We start from the raw sequence: 20,216 nt of genomic DNA, 5'->3' as shown, positions 1-20,216 counted from the left end.
CCCAGCCACTTGCAGGCCTCGCTCCCTTGCACTGCAGCTGAGGAGTGCAGCACTCTGTTTGCGCTTGGCTTTGCAGACTTTGCCAGACAGAACTTGCTGTGCTGGCTCCAGGCTGCAGAGCTGAGTGCTTCAGCCAGGCCAGCACTAGGACCCTGTGGGGTGTGCAGGAGGGAGTGGGTGTGGGAGCAGAAAAAGGAACTCCTTTATAAGCCCGTCAGGTCAGGCACTCCTCCTGCTGAACCAGGCAGGAAGGGAAATGCAGGGACAGCCTTGCCCAAGTGCAGCTGTTGCACCCAGGAGAAAGCAGCCAGCATTCAGAGCGCCTGACAGGAGAGCGGGTGCTGTGCACTGAGCAATGTGCCCAGGGTCTGCCACTCACCCCCTGTTGCTTCCTGGCCTCCCCCAAAAGAACCACCACCAAAGCTTCCAGAGACAGGAGCTCTGAGGAGGGGAAGATGGATGGGGAAACAACAGGCGACTCTGAGACCTTGCTGGAAAAGCCAGGGCCGGCTGAGCTGAGGAAACCGGTGCTGTTCAGAACTTACAGGCGGCGATGGTTCCTGCTGGTGGTGGTTTGCCTGCTGAACTGCTCCAATGCCATGGTGAGTACCGCTGACACTGCCCTCAGCGCTTAAACCTGTTTTCTTGTGGAAACCTGACATTCTGGTCTGGAACAAGTCTGCCTTTCTGTGACACTGGTGGGGAGAGAACAGCTCTGTCCCAACAAGCATCTGCAGCAGACGAGCTTCTAAGAAACAAAGATTTGTCTTAATGCATTACCTGTGACAATATACTGTGTCCTAAGTGTCTGTCTAGGCAGCAGCCACTTGTGATTTGAAAAGAGATCGGCCAAAGCAGGAACTTTACTCCGTGTGATGAGCTAAAAGGTGTGGCAACCTTAACCGGGCCGAGAGATTTCACAGCAAAACTAAAATATGGAGAACGCTAACTTCAAATGGATTTAATGAGGAGGAAAAAATCTGATCTAAGCAGCCTGCAGAGGATTCCTTTGGGAACTTCCCTTGTCTCGTGTATTTACATAGTTTGTTTGGGAAGTTACAAAGAACTGTTTTCCATGGCAACATAACAGCAGCAAGCATTAAACAAAACTGAACTGGAAAATACACTAACACAGCTGGTATAAATTTAACAGTGTGCTTGGTTAATCATTCCTGGTTTTTGTAGGCTTTTATTATTTTAAAGTGTTTGGAGAGCTTGGATGGGTTATTTGAATTGGAATCCTGCCACAAAGGCCTAGTTCACACTAGGAAACGCTTGTCAGTACAGCTATACATGTAGCCTAGAGGCAGCTTGTACCAGCAAAAGGGTGTTTTGCCAGCATAGTTGATTCCAGTTCCCCAAATAAAATAAGCTATATCACCAATAGAACTGCAGCTACACTAGGGCTTTTGCTGGTATAAATCACAGAATGACAGGGTTGGAGGGGACCTCAGGAGGTATCTAGTCCAGACTCCTGCTCAAAGCAGGACCAACCCCAACTAAATCATCCCAGCCAGGGCTTTGTCAAGCCGGGCCTTAAAAACCTCTAAAGGAGATTCCACCACCTCCCCAGGTAAGCCATTCCAGTGCTTCACCGCCCTCCTAGTAAAAAAGTCTTTCCTAATATCCAGCCTAGAGCTCCCCCACTGCAACTTGAGATCATTGCTCCTTGTTCTGTCATCTGCCACCATTCTCTTTGGAACCCCTTCAGGTAGCTGAAGGCTGCTATCAAATCCCCCCCACTCTTCTCTTCTGCAGCCTAAATAAGCTCAGTTCCCTCAGCCTCTCCTCACAAGTCTCGTGCTCCAACCCCCTAATCATTTAAATTAAAAAAATTATTAAAAAAAAATCACATCCCTAACCAATATTACTACACTGGCAAAAGTTTTAGTGTAGACCTGGCCAAAATCTTGTACCTTGGTCCAGGACTGGCCTTGGCAAACCAGTGGGGGAAGCCAAGACGTTGTGTCCTTGGCTCACAGCAATGTTTCTTCCTCTGAGAAATTTCAGTCACATTGCAAAAAGAAATGAAAAACCTTAAATCATTTTAAAGTCAAACATACTTGCCAATGTCGTGTCTGCAGTGATGTGAACGTGGATGGCATCTTACTTTGTACAAGTAAAATACTGGACATTTTAAATGTAAGAACATAAGAATTGCCATATTGGGCCAGACCAATGGTCCATCAAGGCCAGTATCCTGTCTGCCTACAGCGCCCCATACCCCAACTGTGGGGGTGGTGTACAGAACAGGGCTGTTGGAGTGATCAGCCTCTGTCTTCCCCTCCTAGCTTCTAGCAGTCAGAAGTTTAGGGTCACCCCTGGGCTAGTCCCGTGGCCCTGCCCCTTCCACACAAGGCCCCACCCTCTGCAGCAGGAGTCCTGAGCCCCCTCCCGTGGCCAGAGAAGTCCTGGGCTGGCTGGAACTCAGAGCCTCCCCTCCCCCACTACTGCCAGAGCAGCCCCGGGCCAGTGTTCTGCGGCAGAGCTTTCTTTGGCCTGTTATACTCATTGCTCATGGGGGTCACCCAGAGCATGGGGTTGCATCCCTGCCCATCTTGGCTAACAGCCAGTGATGGACCTATCCTCCATGAACGTATCTAGTTCTGTTTTGTAGAGTCAAAGTTCTTCAGCAAGGAACTCGAAAGTAAGAACTGAGCACACTAGAAGACCTAAACTTGCCACCAACCAAGTGCAAGTAACGCGCATCTTCTCATCTTGAACATGCTGTTTCCTTGCTGCTTTTCCAATCCACATCACAAACACTTCCTTTCTCACCAGCAAAATACAATATGGGATCCCCCTGGAAAGCTGCCTGCCAAAAAGCAAAGTGGCTAGCAACCAGAATGGCAAGATCACACCAGACTGAAATGGTGCAAATGCTATTAAACGGCATTAATGACACTTGCTGCTTAAAGGCACGGGTGTTCCCTAAGTACACTGACTAGCTCCTCAGTCTGCAAAGAGCTAGCAGGGCTAGTAACAGAGGAAGGTGCTATTCAGCCTGAGCAAGGGTGGCACAATCTAGCCCAGAATGTTTTAAAGATAGAGTTGGAAATAGCTTGGCATCGGTGAGTGGGCATTAGCTTGGTTTGCTAACTGGCGTAAAGCAACAGGCTCATCTAATTCTCAGAAAATGGACCAAATGTGCTTCCTTTAGAGCCTCTTATGAACTGTTTATGATCCGGGTTCAGAAAAATTGGATTTATCGAACAAAGCAGGTGTCTTTTCTGTAAGGGCTTGCCTGCCCTATGAGCACTATGCAGTTATTGTGAGCTTCCATGCTCTGATCTAATCCTGCTCTCAGACAGGACTGAATTGTGCCCGGGCAGCAGCTTTCCAGAGCTGTCAGCTCATGTGCACTCACTCCCACCTCCCTGCCCAAGTCCTGCACATGAGCAATCCCCAGGGGCTACTCGTGGGCCTGTGTTTACAGGATTGGGGACCCTGTTTGCATAAGTGCATTCTCTGCATAGCTCTCCTATACTGCCTCAGCCAGGGATCAAGTGGCTTTTGACATGCCTGCAGAATGGCACTGTAACAATGTGGGACTCACCCCTGCGGCGCCTCCTGCTGGTCATCTCAGGGAATTAGCTCTCCAACCATTGGAGCGCCTTCTGCAGGCTGATGTCCCACTAATGCTTGGCCCCTGTGTCCCTCCTGGACCCGGTGGCCTGTTGTCCTGTGGCACTGCCCCCTGGCAGTAACCCCTCAATCTTAGGGTCTTGCCTCCCCAGGGACCCTCACCCTCTATCCCCACCTCGCCTCAGTACAGGGCTACTGCCAGTCATCATTTAGCCCCATGCCCTGGGGCAGACTGCAGTATCACCCTACTCATCACTGGCAAGGTTGGGTTTGAACCAGCTGCCTTGGCCTACCCCTGGGCTGCCCTCTGCAACCTCCAGTACCTATTAGCCTTATGCTAGGCCGCAGCCTGGGGCTTTCCAGGCAGGCGCTCCCCAGCTCCTTTGCCTTTCCCCAGCCCTGCTCCACTCAGTTACCCTGCCTCTAGCCCCCTGCAGACAGGCCCATCTCCCTCTACAGCCAAAGTGAGACTGCTGCTCCTGGCTTCCCTGGTCTTCTTATAAGGCTCTGTTGCTCAGTTTGTGGCATGGTCTCAGCTGCAGCCACTTCCCCAATCAGCCAGGGTTTTGCTCCCTTCCCCAGCTCCAGCCCTCTGCAGGCCTTTTCCAACTCCTTCAGGGCTGGAGCAGGTGCTCACCCCGCTACAGGCACCAATAGGAACACTGTGCTAATACCTGGGAGAATAAGCTGAACTGAGTTCCACAGGTCCTGGGGCCCTGTTCACGGGGCAAAACCAGTGTCATGAATAGATTGCCAGGAACACAAAAGGCAGGCAGGCCACGGAGCTCAGAGAATAGCAAGAGCTGGAGAAAGGATGACAATTCCTTGTGATTGTTTTATTCTAAAAGTTTTGCAAGACTTGTAATATTTGAAAACGGCTACCCAGTCCTACTAAGCTGGCAAATAAAGAACTAAACTTTAATCAATAAACAGGTGCAACTTTTATTCCACCAGGGCCAGCAACAAACAGTTGAGGTGCAGCTGGAAAGACTTGGAGCCTAAACTCATTGCCCAAAGTCAATGGGAGTATTTTCATTGGACTTTGGGTCAGGTTCTAACAGTGAGGGGCCTGAAAAGTTACTTGTATGCTTAAGTGCTTGCAGGACCAAGCTATACACACCCAAATGTTGGCTAACTGACAGCTAAGGGTGGGCATGAGAATCATTCACAAATATTAGAAGGCCTTAAATATGATATAAGAAGAGAGTGATTGGGAGAAATAGGATGAAATTAAGAAAGGGAAACTCTAGGTTAAATATCTTGAAAAATCTGACTGTTAGCGCTAAGATTGTGGAACAATCTCTCCAGGGAAGTGATGGAAGCCCTGTTTTTTGAGAACACAGCTCTAGCAAATACATGGCAGGAAAGCGGATGAAGTAGATGTAAGGATGGAAGGTTCTGGCCAATGGGAGCTGCGGACCAGCGCTCAGGGACAGGGCAGCGTGCGGGATTTCCCTGGCCGCCCGCACTTAGCGGCCGCAGGGACATGCCAGCCACTTCTGGGAGCTGTGCAGAGCCAGGGCAGGCAGGGAGCCTGCCTTAGCCCTGCTGCACTGCTGACTGGACTTTTAATGGCCTGGTCAGCAGTGCTGATTGGAGCCAACAGGGTCCCTTTTCCACCAGGCACTCCGGCTGAAAACCGGACACTTGGCAACCCTACTTCATGGGTATATAAGGGACAGGGCATCACCAGGCAGTCTTATATGACAGAGATAAATCATGCATGCAAATCGTGCATCCAAGTCATGAAATTATTCCTACAAATGCAATAAAAAATAAGGTATTCAAAGGTTTAACAAATGTGGGGGGTGGGACGCCGAAGACGCTCCTCACCTGGGGCACCGTTTGGTCTAGAACCGGCCCTGATCAAAACTGTATGAATAATGGACACTTAAAATGGGTCCCCCCTCCACAGTATGCAGATAGAAGTCTGTGCTGGCTTTCCTCTTGGTCTCCTTCCCAGCCCCCGAGATTCAAACCCTCCTGCTGCCCAGTCAGCCTCTTTGCCACCCTCCAGACACTGGCTATGGGATGGGTGAAACTCTCTCACCCAGTATGGTCCCACGCCAAAGACAAACACGGTAAAATGTGTGTTTAAATAAATCCATCAGTATAGAAACGCTGCGATCTTAAAACAGAAATAAAACCCGTGAGAAGGGAAACCCCCCACACTGCCAATTCAGTCTCATTCGGTGCCAGTCTCAGATTGTCCTGCAGTGCCTACGTACCAATGACTACAACCTTGGAAAATCAAGATAGAATTATTGACCTTCTCAGATTTAAGAGCCGAAGTATACAGAAGTGCTCTCTCTGCTCCAGCTGTCCATGGGGGTCTCCAATGTGACAGAAAAGGAAAGACACTTAGATACATGATGTAATAAACTGCCCATGTAGCTAAACACTGGCCCCAGTTCCCCGCTGCTCTGCACCTCATCATGTACAGCCGTGCACAGTGGCTGTGTGCCGCTGCCATTCTGCTCTCGTGCTTTGCGGCCATTGTACGGCTCTGCAGACTGGTGGGGAATTGGACCCACAACGCTGACTTAGAACTTAGGCATAAGGAAAACTCTTCTAGGAAAATGTCCCAGGTCTCATTACCCAGGTCTGTATGTGGGATCTCATTAAACTTAAGCCATAATACTTGGTAATCCGCAAACTTGAAAATGTAGATATTGCCCCAGTACGTTTGGGAATTTTTAAAGTAAAGTTACAATAATTTCTATAAGGGCAATATACTGTAGGAAACAATTGGCTTTTGAAGCTCCTTCCTTACTTAGAAAATGCAATAAATTGGCCTTAATTAAATTCCTTGCCCCACAAAAGCTTGTGGCTGAAACAGCCACACTTGTAACCAGGCAAGAAGCAAAAAATGTATTAGGGAGGGCTCAGGGGAGGGAGGTTGTGGCAGGGAATATTCTGGCTTCAAGAAAGGTTGTATAGGAAAAAAGTTGGAGTGAAGCTAGCTACGTCTAGTAAGCTAATTCCTTTAAAAAGAACTACCTAACTCCTCTGCCCAACACCCAACTGAGTCTTAAATCAAAAGATCACGTAAGAAGTTTCGCCTAGAACTCAAGCAGCAAACAGAAAAAGAGAGGCATAGAAAGTCCATCCCCTGAGCCCTTCCAGGTCCCTTGTGCCAGAGCTGTAGTTGCTCAGTTGAGGCCAGTATTGCTGACAGATGATCGTAGGAGGAACACAGAACTCAGTGCGTCTCCGGAGGCTGGTCTGATTTCCACACACCCGGGTGTGGTCAGATCTCCTGATGCAATCTGACTCACGAGTCTGGAGCAGGAGGATGTTCCCACAGAGCTGTACAATACTCCACAGTTGGACATAACACCCCAAAGGGTCCACACGCTCCTTCTCCGGGTTATTCTGCACAACCACACACTTGTTACGTGCCTCTGACCCTGACCTCTGCAGAAAGACAGACCAGGGTTGATTTGCCCCAAGGGGGTGGGGGTGAGCATCCACCCCCTTAACCCCAAGAGGGGAACAGATGATAGTGCTGGTTCCACCAGGGGTTGGGGGGAGGGGGCAGTTCTAAATTCCAGCCAGGGCTCCATAGCACCCCTGCTGGTAGCAGGCGGCAGTTCTCTGCACCTTTGCACCTGGAGCACCTCACTCGCTTTCTGGGCTACTTCAGCCAGCTCTGGCCTCCCAGCGTGGCTAGGGGGTCACTGAGCCCATTCTGGGAGGATGTCCTGCCAACGGGAGAAGGCAAGGAGTGAATCTGCACTGCAGAGACTCAAAGTGCCCCAGGGTTAAGCTACTTGTTCATGGCAGGCTCGGGGCCAAATTCTATTCCCAGTGCATGGTGCAAGTCTCACTGACTCCACTGGGATTGCACCTGTGTAACTGAGCAGAATCTGGCCCTCAGCTTCTGGTGAGAGAGAGACATTCTCTCCCTGTTAGCCAAGGACCTCATCATACGAGTGAGGGAAGGAGGAGCAAGTTGGATTCATGCAGAAGGACTACGCGTGCATGACTGAGTAAAACAATGCAGCCAGCCTTGCCCGGCTGGCTTTGTTGGAACAGTTTCCTGTAAAGCCAAGCCCTGACTCTGGGGCATAGCATGCTGTTAGCTTTGAAAGCCTGCAGAAAGAAATCACATTAGCAGTACAAGCTTCCCAAACACATTGCCACATTGTGCAATGATACTGTCCCACAGCCAAACAGCAGCAAACTAATTTGCCTGGAGGCTTCATTCCATCAATCGCCTACACTAGGTGCCCCTCTAGTTAATGCTGTAAAATGGCTTCGCGTCTCACTACTGTACAAATCAGTTCACATTTTTGACTGACTCTCCTGGTTGCCTGATGTTTGGGTTTCTCGGAGTTGGCTGAAAATGCTGCCCCTGTTGCAAAAGAAACATCCCCGCAATGTTTTCGATAGGGCTATAGCTAAATGTAAGTGTGAATCGTCAGCATGTGAGCAGTCCTCACTGACAGGTCTTGGGAAGCACAGAGATGGTGTGTTAGACCTATTGCTGCAGGGAGTTGCCAGAACTCCCATTGGAAGCGAGGGGTAACCCTCTGGCTACTCAAGCAGGCAGGGAAGAGAAAAGATGGCCCGTGAGCCAGGGAGCTGCCCGGGTGGGGAAAGGCAGCATGAGAGGAAGGGGAAAGATAGCCAAAGGTGGGATTTCAGGTTACCTCAGAAGGATGGAGAGGTGAGTCCTGAGTACGAAGAAGCCAAGAGCCTACAGGGGAAAGGAAGCAGGTCAAGAGCCTCGGGGGTGGAGGGAGCAGAGACCTATGGTCGCGGGGATGGGGGCGCTCCAGGCTCCAGCAGGGGAAGGGTCCTTGGGTGGGGGGCAGGGCCAGCCGGGGGCTAGCCTCCCCCAGCCAGTGGTTCACCCACTGGCCATGCTTTGGTCTGACCCAGTATGGCCGTTCTTATGTTCAGAGTGTAGAGACAGCAATGAGGAAAGCTTACGTCACAAACATTTTGAGTGTAAGATTAGCATGATTGGGGTTGAGTAGAAATCCAGTACTTTCCTTGCTCAAAAAGTGAACACTGCACATACAGATATGAGCTCAGCTTGGACTCCCCGTTTCAGATCTTCTTGTGCTTTTCTATAGAATAGAGGGGCCCAAACTGAACCGTGTGGTTAGAATCCCACTAATGCCAGAGCTTTCCAATCTCAGTCCAAACTGTTCTGGGCTCAGGCACGTCTATACGATTGATCCAAACACAAGACTCCAACAACTCAAATTGTGGACAAAGCGTGGTTCTGGATTTCATCTAATTTGTTAGGCAGATATGATTTCCTACGAGAACCCAAGGACTGCAGAGTTACACTCTTAGAACTGGGGCAGGATATTTCAGGCTGTGAGGAAGAGGCAGGTGGATCCAAATTCCTAACAGCATTGTTTTCCTGATGTGAATCATCTCACACAAGCCTAAAAGTGTTAATTCTCCCAAACATTGCAAAATATTTCCCTGTTCGTATCACCATAGTATAGTTATAATTAAACATTTCTTTTGGCTAGCGAAGCAGCAGTTCTGGCCTCTTAGACCCTTGGCTCTTTCCTGAAGTGAGTCCCTCTAGTCTAGCTGGCAGTTTTAGCACTCACACTTCCACTGAGGTGGGAGTCCTTTGCACAGTTATTTTGATTATCGAACGAGTAGAGCCATCTCAAACTCTCAGTTGTGCAAAACAAAATTCCACCACACGTTTGTAGACCACAGTATGCCTCATCTTCTGAGGCAGTTGCTGCTGGCACTTTGTTTCCCACACATCAGAAGCACTTTCTAAAGACTGAGTTGAATGCAGTGCCATACTGAGAAGCGATTCTTTATGTAACAAGTTTTGAGGACAGGATGTGCATACTGGGGCAACTTCAGAACATCTTATCTCCTTTAAAGCTGTAGCCATCCTATATGTTTGTCTGATCCTCCTCCTCCACAAAAGATGGAGAGATGGATGCACACCCAAGCAGTGTTGCTGTACTGCACGTTTAAAAACCTTTTGATCTTTCTGGTTCTGCAGGTCCCTGCAAATTATCTTCTATTCAAAGTTTTTACATACTGTCATTTTTAAATTGTGTCAATGTTTCTATTGCAGCTGTACTAGCAGCTCTTAGAAGAAAGCTAGAATAAGATCCTATCTGCAGGGTCTTCCTTGCAAAAAAAACTTGTTTTGGGCCTGTCTCTCTAGTCCAATGCCTGATGTGAACATCAGTTCCGCTGTTTGAGTTAGTGCATGTCAGGGGAGAAAAGTCCCGGCCTTTAAAAATACTTCCCTTGCATTTAAGAATATACTTTCAGGTTCCACTTTTAAATATAGGAATCTCTGGTTCTTCAAGCATCAGGGCATAGGGGAGAGACGGCACATTTTGACTTGTCAGCAAGAGAGTCTTTGAATTAGTTTATTGCTAGTGTCAACAATGAATGAGAAGCCACACACTCTGGGCGACCAAGCATGGATGGGACTAAGATAGGAACTCTTGAGTTCAAGCTCTGGGTCAGACCTGACTGTGTACCCTTGAGCTACACTCTAAAAGACCGATTTTCTGGCTTGTCCGCTAGTTCTGGGTGTGTGGTGTTTGGGTCCCATCGTGCACAGCTAGCACCTGATGTTGAGACAGATGAAAGCAGCGGGGTTCTCAGTATGTTCAAACAATCCAGCCCCTTTAAAGCATCAAGCTGAGTGCTCAGATGAGCCACCCAAAGCTCATGGACCCTTCTGGAAGTGTTGGCTTTCACCTCTGTCTATTTCAATATGGAAATAACACTCCTTATCTGACGGGGTGCTTGGGAAGGTCAGGTCTCCCACATCACCAGTGCTTAGGGGAATAAGCTACTCCGGTGCAGGAGGCAGATGTAATGTGGCTTTTTGCACTTGGTGTAAGGGAGGGCCAAGCTCCTGCTTTCAGCAGTGCTGAATGCTCCAGCGGGAATGCGTCCATGACTTCACTCACTAGCCAGTGGTTGCAGGGCTGTGCTGGGGAACAGGATGTTACACCTCTCCCGGGGGGGCTGGAAATAGTGGCTGAAGTTAGCTCTGACTGAGACTGCTCTTCGAGAAGCTGCCAAAGAAGGAAAACACTAATCTGTGCTCAAACCTGCTTATCAAATGTATCTGGAGCATATTGCACGGAAAGTTGAAGGTGATCTTTAAGAGCTGCAGTAGCTTCAATCAAGTTAAATGTTGCAAACCCTCCCCCCCCCAATTAACTGGACAAAAGCCTGAGATTGAGAGAGTTCTGTGTGTTTGTAACCTGTTTAGGGTCTTGGTCCTGTCTTAGCTCAGGGAGCTGGACTTGATAACGTCTCAAGATCTCTTCCAGCCTGACATTTCTATGATTCTGTACAATCTCTAGCTAAAATAGGCTTTGAATTGAAATGTTCTGTGGGATGAATTCTCAGTGTTGACCAACTGGTCTTTAAAAACATTGACACAAAGTCTATGCAGGCATTTTGAAACTCAGCCAATGCCCCACATTTTTCAGCATGGTTGGATGCTCTCAGGAAAAAATTGCCTGATATTGAAAGGTGCTGAGCACCTGATCACAACAGGAATTCTGGGCGCTCAGCAAAGCAGGCTGATGATCCACGTGCCAGAAAGTCAGATTTAGGGGAAGAACTTCAGGCACCAAGTTTGGAGAAATAGATCGACATTTCCCTTCGTGGGAATGGAGGCGGAGATGGACTGACACGCAGGGTGTAAGGAACCCCATTATACTGATGGTTTGTAGTTACTCTTCAACTCTGAGCCTTCTCAAGTGGGTAACCATTTTAAACTGTAAGCTACCAGCTCTCTTGCTCACTAGCAAGGGAAACGCTGTGTGAAACAAGCTCTTCTCTGGCAAGATAAGACCTCCATTTAAACCAGTTGTTGACACTGATCTCATATGTGCAAATTATGTGAGAGAAAAAAAGCTCTCTTTTTAGGGCTTTGTAGCCACACCCATATTTAAATTCACAAGACATATTCTGAATGCAGACAAGCTGATGGGCTCAAAAGGCACAGCGTGAGCACTCCATTAACCTAACAAAACAGTATTCATATAAATTGCCTAACAAACTACGTTGTAGCTACCCAAAGCATCTCTACTTTTGGTGATGTGTAGCTACACGCTGCAGTGAAAAAAAAAGCTGCATCCACACTGCGGTGTCAATAATAAACTGTGGCAGGAGGAAGGCAGCAGGACAGTTAAAAACTGCAGTGTAGGTAGGCAGGCAAGGCTTGGGCTAGAAGAGAACCATATACACGTATTCGCATACATACCCACGCCCTCCCAGTGTGGCTTTACTCACCTAAGGTGTGCCTTGCCGTCTACATTGCTACTTAAACCCCGTTGGGGGCGATGGGGGTCCCACCTGAGTGCATATTCTACAGGCCTCCAGAAGAAGCGTGCAGCATACACAGAGCTTTAGAAACCACTTCAAAGGACATATTTTGACACCATTTGGAAGGAAATGTTAAATCTCAAAATTGAGGTTTTTAAGAAGGATCTTGTATTATCCAGTGTGGAATACAGATAATTCCATCAGTTCTGGATAGCTGCAGATATCTGCTACTGATATAACCAGAAAGATCACGTAGCTTGTTAGTGCTTGGCCTATGCCACCTGCTAGACTTGCAGTTATAGGTAAATGGTGCCCATTGTGAAGCTGGGATGTCTAAAAGGCTCTCATTCCTTTAATATTTAACATTCCTGCATTGCAAGGGGATGCAGGAAATACCTGGTGAAATCATATGTGTGCGCTACACAGGAGGTCAGACTAGGATGATCATAGTAGTGTCTCTTATGGCCTTAAATTTGGCATTATAATCAACAGTATTTTGCATTTTTAAAGAGGACGATGGACTATAAATGCCTCTGCCCTCATAATGGCTGGGTGCGTAGAGTACAACATCCACGTAACATTCTTTGTAGCAAACTCTAGAGTGTCTCTCAACTTGTAGCTGTAATCAGCGGTTTAGGGCCAAATTCAGTCATGACATCACTCAGCGGGGGTGTAATTTACATGTCAGTCTAATTGACTGTAAGGCAATCTAATGGGGCCTGCTCAGCTTTCGTACAGTAACTCAGTGGGGTTACTCTGGGTTCACACCAGGGTAAATGACAAAACTTGGCCCAGGAAGTCCTAAACTTGTGATGTAAATACCGTAGAAAATTGGGAATTACACCAGATTAGGCTCCCTACCATCACCTCTGAATCTGACCCAAATGGTGATCACCACCATGGTGGGGCACCTGCACTGAAGAAGCCTCACTGAGGGACATGGTGGGGGCGCTGACAGACTGGCCCTGCAGGGGAGTTTCTGCATTCATGTGCCATCCAGTGGCCGTACTCTCCCCCCCCATCCTTCCCCCCGCCACTGGGGAGTGGGCTAGGAGCCAAGAAAATGCTGATCACTGTGACCACAGCAGCAGCGGAGATTCTGGCCTTTGCACTGGACTAGCAGATTTCCAATGGGGGTGAAACTACACCACCACCTGGTGTCCCTCCAAAGCACAGTCATGCAGGGATTGAATGGGGCAAAGCTCACCCTGGCCGACCGAGTGTTAACTCTTACCCGCTCTGTTCTGGTTTTGGCAGCTGTGGCTGACGTTTGCTCCAGTGGCTGACAAAACAGCAGCCTACTTTCACATCTCCATGGATACGATTAACTGGCTGTCTCTGGTGTACCTTCTCATATCTATCCCGTTTGGACTGGTGGCAACCTGGATTCTTGACACCGTGGGACTCAAGTGTGCTGTAAGTTTGAATGAGAAGCTGCATTAACTAACTAAAGTTGGGGCCATTGTGTGTTTTTGTATAGCCAAGCGTAATCTTTGCTAATACTCTGAATGTACGTAGCAGCCCAAGTCATGGCATTCTGACTAAACGTTGTGTGAGATGAATGTATTTAAAACTATCCTTCCTACCTTGCAATGAATAGAATCTGATCCAAGAGGAAATGAAGTGGGGAACAACAAGAAAAGAAAACACAAAGGAGAGTGGGAATGACTGTCTGATACCTTCCCCTTTCTCTCTTTAGGGCCACTAATTTACATTTCTCCCTGAACTTCACTTGTTTGTTTTTTCCATGAAGTCTTTCCTGATAACTTGAAACTTCATCAAGTTACCATGAAGCGCTTAGAGATGGTCTGTGCCCCATACCAAACAAACTTTAGTCAAACATGAACTTGATCAGAGTATTGAGACCAGATGCATTATGCAACCTGAATGTCTGTCTGTATTTCAGTCGTCCAACTGAGATTGGTTTTGTTGCACATTTACAAGTGTCTTTTGAGGCCAGACACTTCCTAAATTAGCCAGGACTAAACTTGCTTGTCATGTGATAAAAGGTGGCTACCTGAGGCTCAGAAGACCTGAGTCCATCTTTCAACTTATGCAAGCCCCAGTCAGTTAATGGCCGTGGTGAGACTGTATGGAATGAAAGATGAAATAAAACGATGGAACCACAATGCTGCCAGCACCTCTGCACATGTCTGAATGGCAGGGAAGGGATTAGGAGCCTGGGATATGCCAGATTGGCCATCTAGAGTCACGCCACATCCTAGAACTTAATTCAGGCTGCAGCTAAGTCAGCAAGTGACTGCAGTCCCTCTTTACTTGTTGTAGGTGATACTTAGTGCCTGGCTGAACATGGCTGGAAGCGTCATCCGGACTTTCAGCGTCATCAGCTTCCTGAGTCTGGGATCCCTGACCTACACGTACCTGTTCATAGGACAGTGCCTCTGTGCTCTGGCTCAGCCACTTGTCATTTTTTCTCCAACAAAACTAGCGGCGCTGTGGTTCCCAGACCACCAGAGAGCTACAGCAAATATGATCTCTTCGATGTGTAAGTAACAGCTACAAACATGCCGAGCTGGAGCAAGGTCACTCCATAGCAGAACTTGCCTGGGGTATACGTGGCCTATGGAGCTGTATTATAGGATTCTGTTGGTCAGCTATTCACACTCAATACTTCACAATTACAGCCCTTCCTGGGGATTTCTCAGCAACGTGTAAGTGAACTAAAGCTTTACAAAACCCCATGAAGTAGGCAGGTAACTCCACACTGCAGATGGAGACTAGGTCACATGACTTACTCATCACATGGAAAGTCTGGAGTAAAAACCCCAGACCTCCCAATCTCTTCCCTCTGCCTTAGCCACAAAACCATTTTCCTCCTGCAAATCCCATGCAGGCTGCTAATAGCTCAGAATAGTCACCAAACCTTAACCCATCACTTGAACCCAGCTCCTCGAGTCACCAGGTGTCCAAATCACAATGACTTGAGCGGCTAGCTGCTTTGGCAGTGTAAGGGCTTGTCTACACGGCACCGCAGTCTGGACTACAGGGCTGTGAACTGCAGAGCTCTCTGAAGTGGTGACCTCTAACTGCCCCATGTAGACTCTGCTGGTCCTTCCACCCTGTAATAAATACACTCTGGTCTTGTAAAGGAGGAAGATTAACTGCAGGAAAGGGAAAAGAAAAACCAAGAACACAGAAGAAAGGAAACCTGATAACTTAATTTTCTCCCTAAATTTGAATAGTTTCCGGTGTTAGAAAAGGCTGTGAACAGAAACTAGTTCATCATAAAATGTTGCACCTAGAAACCATCCTTCGCTGTGGATTTTTGCCATTTGCAGAGCTAGCTTCTCTCCCGGCACAGTATTGTTATTGACAGCTCTCTCCATTGCATGCAACAGCTAGTTAAAATCCTTAAAAATCAAAAACATCCCTGCTATTCTCCTGTTGAAGAAATGTGCACTGGAAAGGTATGTGCTATAATTAATATTGACTACCTAGCTGATAAATGTCAACATTCCTTAAAATCTTCGAGCATCTTTAAAATGTGGATATAATCTGTATAGTGTGTGAGGAGTCCCTGTTATTTTTAATGGAATGTCACTTGGAAAGTTGTTTTGTGATGGCTTGAAAAATAAATGGTGGTGTCAGATCTAGGTAATGTTCATTACTGAGAAGTATGAGAACAGAAAGTGTATCGTGCAAACACACTAGAATATGGTCCAGGATAACTTGCCCAACACCTGCTATTTTTGTTGGCTCCCCAGTGGCCCTAATTAACCAGTCTAAACAGAATCCACTGCAGTCATGGGAAAAATTGAAACAGAATCAGAGGTAGCCTGGATTGTCTGGCTGAGCTGCAAGGTGCTTATAGAAGTCTACAAATTGTTCCAGTTTGCAACGAAAAACCCTCTCTGATCTGGTTCTTAGATCTGCTAGCTGTGGAGTCAGATAATTGCATTATGACGGAGAGATGAAAGTGCAAACGTTGTAAAATACTATTAGATGTTCAGTTAGTGGCAACAACCGCGGAGACATTATGCAGTAATACACCGGTATGTTTGAAAGTGGGTCAGCTAGTAATGAGGTATGTTGTATTTTACTTGAACATGGCAAAGGATATGTGAGTCTGTGCTGCATAGCGTCTGGGCCTGTACTGGAACTGCAGGCAGATAGCAATTGGACTGACAACTAGAGTTGTTCCATCTTCGTGTTTATTCCTTCCGTGAGTCATTTACTGGGGCAACTTGGTGAGAAAGGATGAAGAACCACTCAAAGGCCAGGACGGATGTGTTTTTACCCTGCTTTGGGGGGAACAATTACATCAAAAAGTGAAGGCGACACAAGAACAAATGGAGGTAAAGTGGCCGGGAATACATTTAGGCTGGCAATTAGCAGGTTTCTAACCATCAGAGGAGTGAGGTTCTGCAAGGCCAAACACCCCAACTAGCTTGAAGAGGGAAAGCTTGACAAATTTATAAACAGGATGATAGGACAGGATTGCCTGCAGTAGCAGGGGACTGGATTTAATCCGGCCTAGTCTTATGTCCCTAGTGGAATTCCAGGTAAAAACTTCCAGAAAAGGCTAACTTAAGTATTTTTGTGAGTTTTACCCTCCAGATGTAACCTCACAGAGGTCTTGTTCCTGATGTCCCTCCCACTCCCAGCCATGGCTTCATTTAAGCTGAGGATGCTGTGAATTGGTAAATGTGTAACATGCTCTCAATTTGTATAGAAAAACATTGTCTTTTTTATTTCAATCCAGCTAATCCCTTGGGAATTCTTATCGCTAACTTGCTGTCCCCTGCACTTGTGTCTGAAGAAAAAGATATACCACTGATGGTAAGCGAAAGCTCATTCATTAGTACGCAGTGTCATTTGGGTTTATATATTCAGTAGCTTTGGAGTCAGGCAAGCTGGTTATGTGTCTTTGCTTTGGGTTTCATAGCTTGGATTGTACGCCATCCCTGCAGTTACAGCCTGCATCCTGGCCACGGTTGGTGTTCATGACAGGGTCCCTCCAACTCCACCATCAGCAAGTGCCACTCATTCTACCTCGCAGCCATTTTTCACAGGCTTGAAAATGGTAAGTGTCTCAGACTCAGACTTTAAGGTCAGAAGGGACCATTATGGTCACCTAGTCTGACCTCTGCACAACGCAGGCCACAGAATCTCACCCACCCACTCCTGTAACAAACCCCTAACCTATGTCTGAGTTATTGAAGTCCTCAAACCGTGGTTTGAAGACCTCAAGGTGCAGAGGACCCATGCCCCACGCTGCAGAGGAAGGCAAAAAACCTCCAGGGCCTCTGCCAGTCTTCTCTGGAGGAAAATTCCTTCCCGACCCCAAATATGGCGATCAGTTAAACCCTGAGCATGTGTCATACAGTGCAGAGAGATAAACCCCAGAATCCAACATAGCATCCTTGAGAGGTCACCAAGCCCAGTTCCCTATGCTGGGGCAGAACCAAGTGTACATACTGCCTGGCCTGCATGGTGTCACTGTCACCCTCAGCGATCCTGTTGTTGTGGGCAGGCCAGCAGGTGGGCGGGTGCTGAGATTTTCTGCCCAAGTAACTCCAACCTATTTTTTTAAACCTATGTTCTGAACTTTGCAGCTTCTGAGAAATAAACCATACGTCATCCTGATGGTCTGTTTTGGAGCAGGGATTGGGATGTTCACCTGCTTTTCGGCTCTTCTGGAACAGATCCTGTGTGTAAGGGGGTATTCAAATGTAAGGCCTTTTTGCATCTTAAGCCTTATTTGTTATACGATTGAAATGAACGCCCACTAATTACAGTGATCAAAACAAGATGAAGCCACTTGATGCGGTGCACTTGTCTACACTAGCTTATCAGTATTTGAGATTTGCTAACTAGCATACTAGTCTGGTACATTATCAGTCTTTCAATACGATACATTATCTGACGTTTAATTTGTATCCTTGGCTGGGTCATCATTTGTGGATGAAGCTCTTCTCTTGTTGGATTTTACTTGGTAAAATAAAGGCTTTTACTTGATTGTATAGGAGTTAAATGCAGCCCCTTATGCACCTCTCCCAATGTGCAGATATGGGGCAGAAGCTCAGACAGAGGTGAGAGGGAACTGGAAACTCAAAACAAGGTGGACTGGGTTATTGCATTTGGCTAAGGCCGTATGTGTCCTTAGCCAAATGCACATAAGCAGAGGAGGTCACCTCTCAGCTACATTTATACTCTCCAATAAACATCTCCCCCAAGGCCCTCTCTTGTGGCTCAGCCTTGCATTGGTCTCCAGCATCAGTGTGTGTGGCATGCAGTCTCCAACATAGCATGGTCACAGCAAAACTCACAAGCACTCCCTCCATTGCAGTAGGTGATCCCAGGGCAATGGGAGGAGGATGTGAACTATGAATTCTTCTCCCTCAATTCCAGGCGTGTTCAAAGGGAAGTTCAGGAGGCTATACATGGAAGGCCATACTGGGTCCTGCTGGCTAAGGCGGCCAGACAGAGAATAAACAATGGTGTTCTGCATGGCTAGGCAAGTCATGACAAAGCACAAGAGGGATGAGATGAGGAAAATCCGAAGGGAGATAAGGCTGAGGAGCACACCAAACACACGGGTACCACTGCATGTGGTTCTCTGTATTCATGACACTTTGCCATTCAAGTCGTTCTCTATTAAAAACAGAGTAATATCAAAAATGGGTTTTTGCCCTTTGAGGTACACGACCACCACTTAAAGAGGCCCCTAGCACATTCACTTAAAAAGCAATGGTACATGGGGACTGCTTCAGAGTAACAGTTGTTTGCTCTGGGGGAAATCAAGCTCCATGTTCCACGTATACCACATTAAAGTGACCAGCATAGATGCACTTACCCAGTCTGCTTTTATCTGCGTATGGTCTTACACCACTCCCGTCTCTATGGGATCCGAACTCTTTATATGGACACCTTTTGGGACTGTCATCATCTGGGCCAGTTGCTTGCTATTCTAGATGTGTGTCCTGGGGAGGTTTTGAGTATTGTGATGGTTACAATGGAAAAGCATGTTGAATAGACTATGGTGGCCTACAGCCTACTGTTCATAAACCTGTCCGTGTGGTTAAATATCGGTAATGTCACAAACTCTCACCTCCTAATTCTAGTTGCTCAGATGCTCATTTCTCTTCCCCTGTAGTTCTTTGCAGGCCTGAATGGTGCGTTGTTCACGGTGTTTGGGTTACTTGGCGCTTTCCTTCTGGGACTGTACGTTGACAAGACCAGAAAATTTATAGAATCCACCAAGGTCTGTTTCTGCCTGACTGCGCTAGCCAGCATCGCATTTGCAGTCGTAAGTTTTGTGTCACACTTCATCTGGTCTGCGAAGATGAAATTAAAGCCCATTTCTGCAGTTGTCTGATAAAACATTCAGTAACTCCGCATAAAGAACAGGAATACTTGTGGCACCTTAGAGATTAACAAATTTATTTGAGCATAAGTTTTTGTGGGCTACAGCCCACTTCATCGAATGCATAGAATGGAACATATAGTGAGATATATATACATACAGAGAACATGAAAAGGTGCGAGTTGCCCTATCAACTGTAGGAGGCTAATTAATTGAGATGAGCTATTATCAGCAGGAGAAAAAAAACTTTTGCAGTGATAATCAAGATGGCCCATTTCAGACAGTTTGACAAGAAGATGTGAGAATACTTAACACAGGGAAATAGATTCAATGTGTGCAATGGCTCAGCCATTCCCAGTCTTGATTCAAACCCAAGTTAATGGTATCTAGTTTGCATATTAATTCAAGCTCAGCAGTTTCTCGTTAGAGTCTGTTTTTGAAGCTTTTCTGTTGCAAGATTGCCACCTTTAAGTCTACTGCTGAGTGACCAGAGAGGCTGAAGTGTTCTTCTACTGGTTTTTGAATGTTTTGATTCCTGATGTCAGATTTGTGTCCATTTACTCTTTTGTGTAGAGACTGTGACTTGAATCCGCTACTAGTATCAGGAGGTAATCGTGCTAGTCTGTATCCACACAAACAACAGGGAGTCCGGTGGCACCTTAAAGACTAAAAGATTTGCAAATTTAACACCATTAATTTGGGCTTGAATAGGGACTGGGAGTGGCTGGCTCACTACAAAAGCAGCTTTGCCTCTCCTGGAATTGACACCTCCTCATCTGTTATTGGGAATGGACTACATCCCCCCTGATCAAACCGGCCCTGTCAACACTGGTTCTCCACTTGTGAGGTAACTCCCTTCTCTTCATGTGTCATTACATAATCATAGAATATCAGGGTTGGAAGGGGCCTCAGGAGGTCATTTAGTCCAACCCCCTGCTCAAAGCAGGACCAATTCCCAACTCCCTAAATGGCCCCCTCAAGGACCGAGCTCACAACCCTGGGTTTA

The 20,216-nt window shown here is 47.1% G+C and overlaps 1 protein-coding gene and 1 long non-coding RNA gene across 2 annotated transcripts in view; one reads left to right on the top strand and one right to left on the bottom strand.

Moving 5' to 3' along the window:
• The first annotated feature begins 235 nt into the window (after positions 1–235).
• SLC49A3 (solute carrier family 49 member 3) overlaps positions 236–20,216 on the top strand; it is a 30,513-nt gene continuing 10,532 nt past the window's right edge. Inside the window, exons 1-7 of the mRNA XM_032767099.2 lie at positions 236–602; positions 13,141–13,299; positions 14,170–14,389; positions 16,607–16,683; positions 16,790–16,927; positions 17,460–17,576; positions 19,001–19,153. Of these exons, the coding sequence (XP_032622990.1) occupies positions 456–602; positions 13,141–13,299; positions 14,170–14,389; positions 16,607–16,683; positions 16,790–16,927; positions 17,460–17,576; positions 19,001–19,153 (1,011 nt within the window). The 5' untranslated portion in view covers positions 236–455. The remainder of the gene's footprint in view (positions 603–13,140; positions 13,300–14,169; positions 14,390–16,606; positions 16,684–16,789; positions 16,928–17,459; positions 17,577–19,000; positions 19,154–20,216) is intronic.
• On the bottom strand, positions 13,215–19,087 carry LOC116817211 (uncharacterized). Its single transcript, XR_004371870.1, has 3 exons — positions 18,956–19,087; positions 18,701–18,827; positions 13,215–13,297 (listed from the first exon to the last, which is right to left on the bottom strand). It is a non-coding gene; the product is annotated as an uncharacterized LOC116817211 (long non-coding RNA).

This window comes from Chelonoidis abingdonii, chromosome 6 (assembly GCF_003597395.2).
Source record: "Chelonoidis abingdonii isolate Lonesome George chromosome 6, CheloAbing_2.0, whole genome shotgun sequence".
Lineage (NCBI taxonomy): Eukaryota > Metazoa > Chordata > Testudines > Testudinidae > Chelonoidis > Chelonoidis abingdonii.
This window is presented reverse-complemented; position numbering and strand designations above follow the sequence as displayed.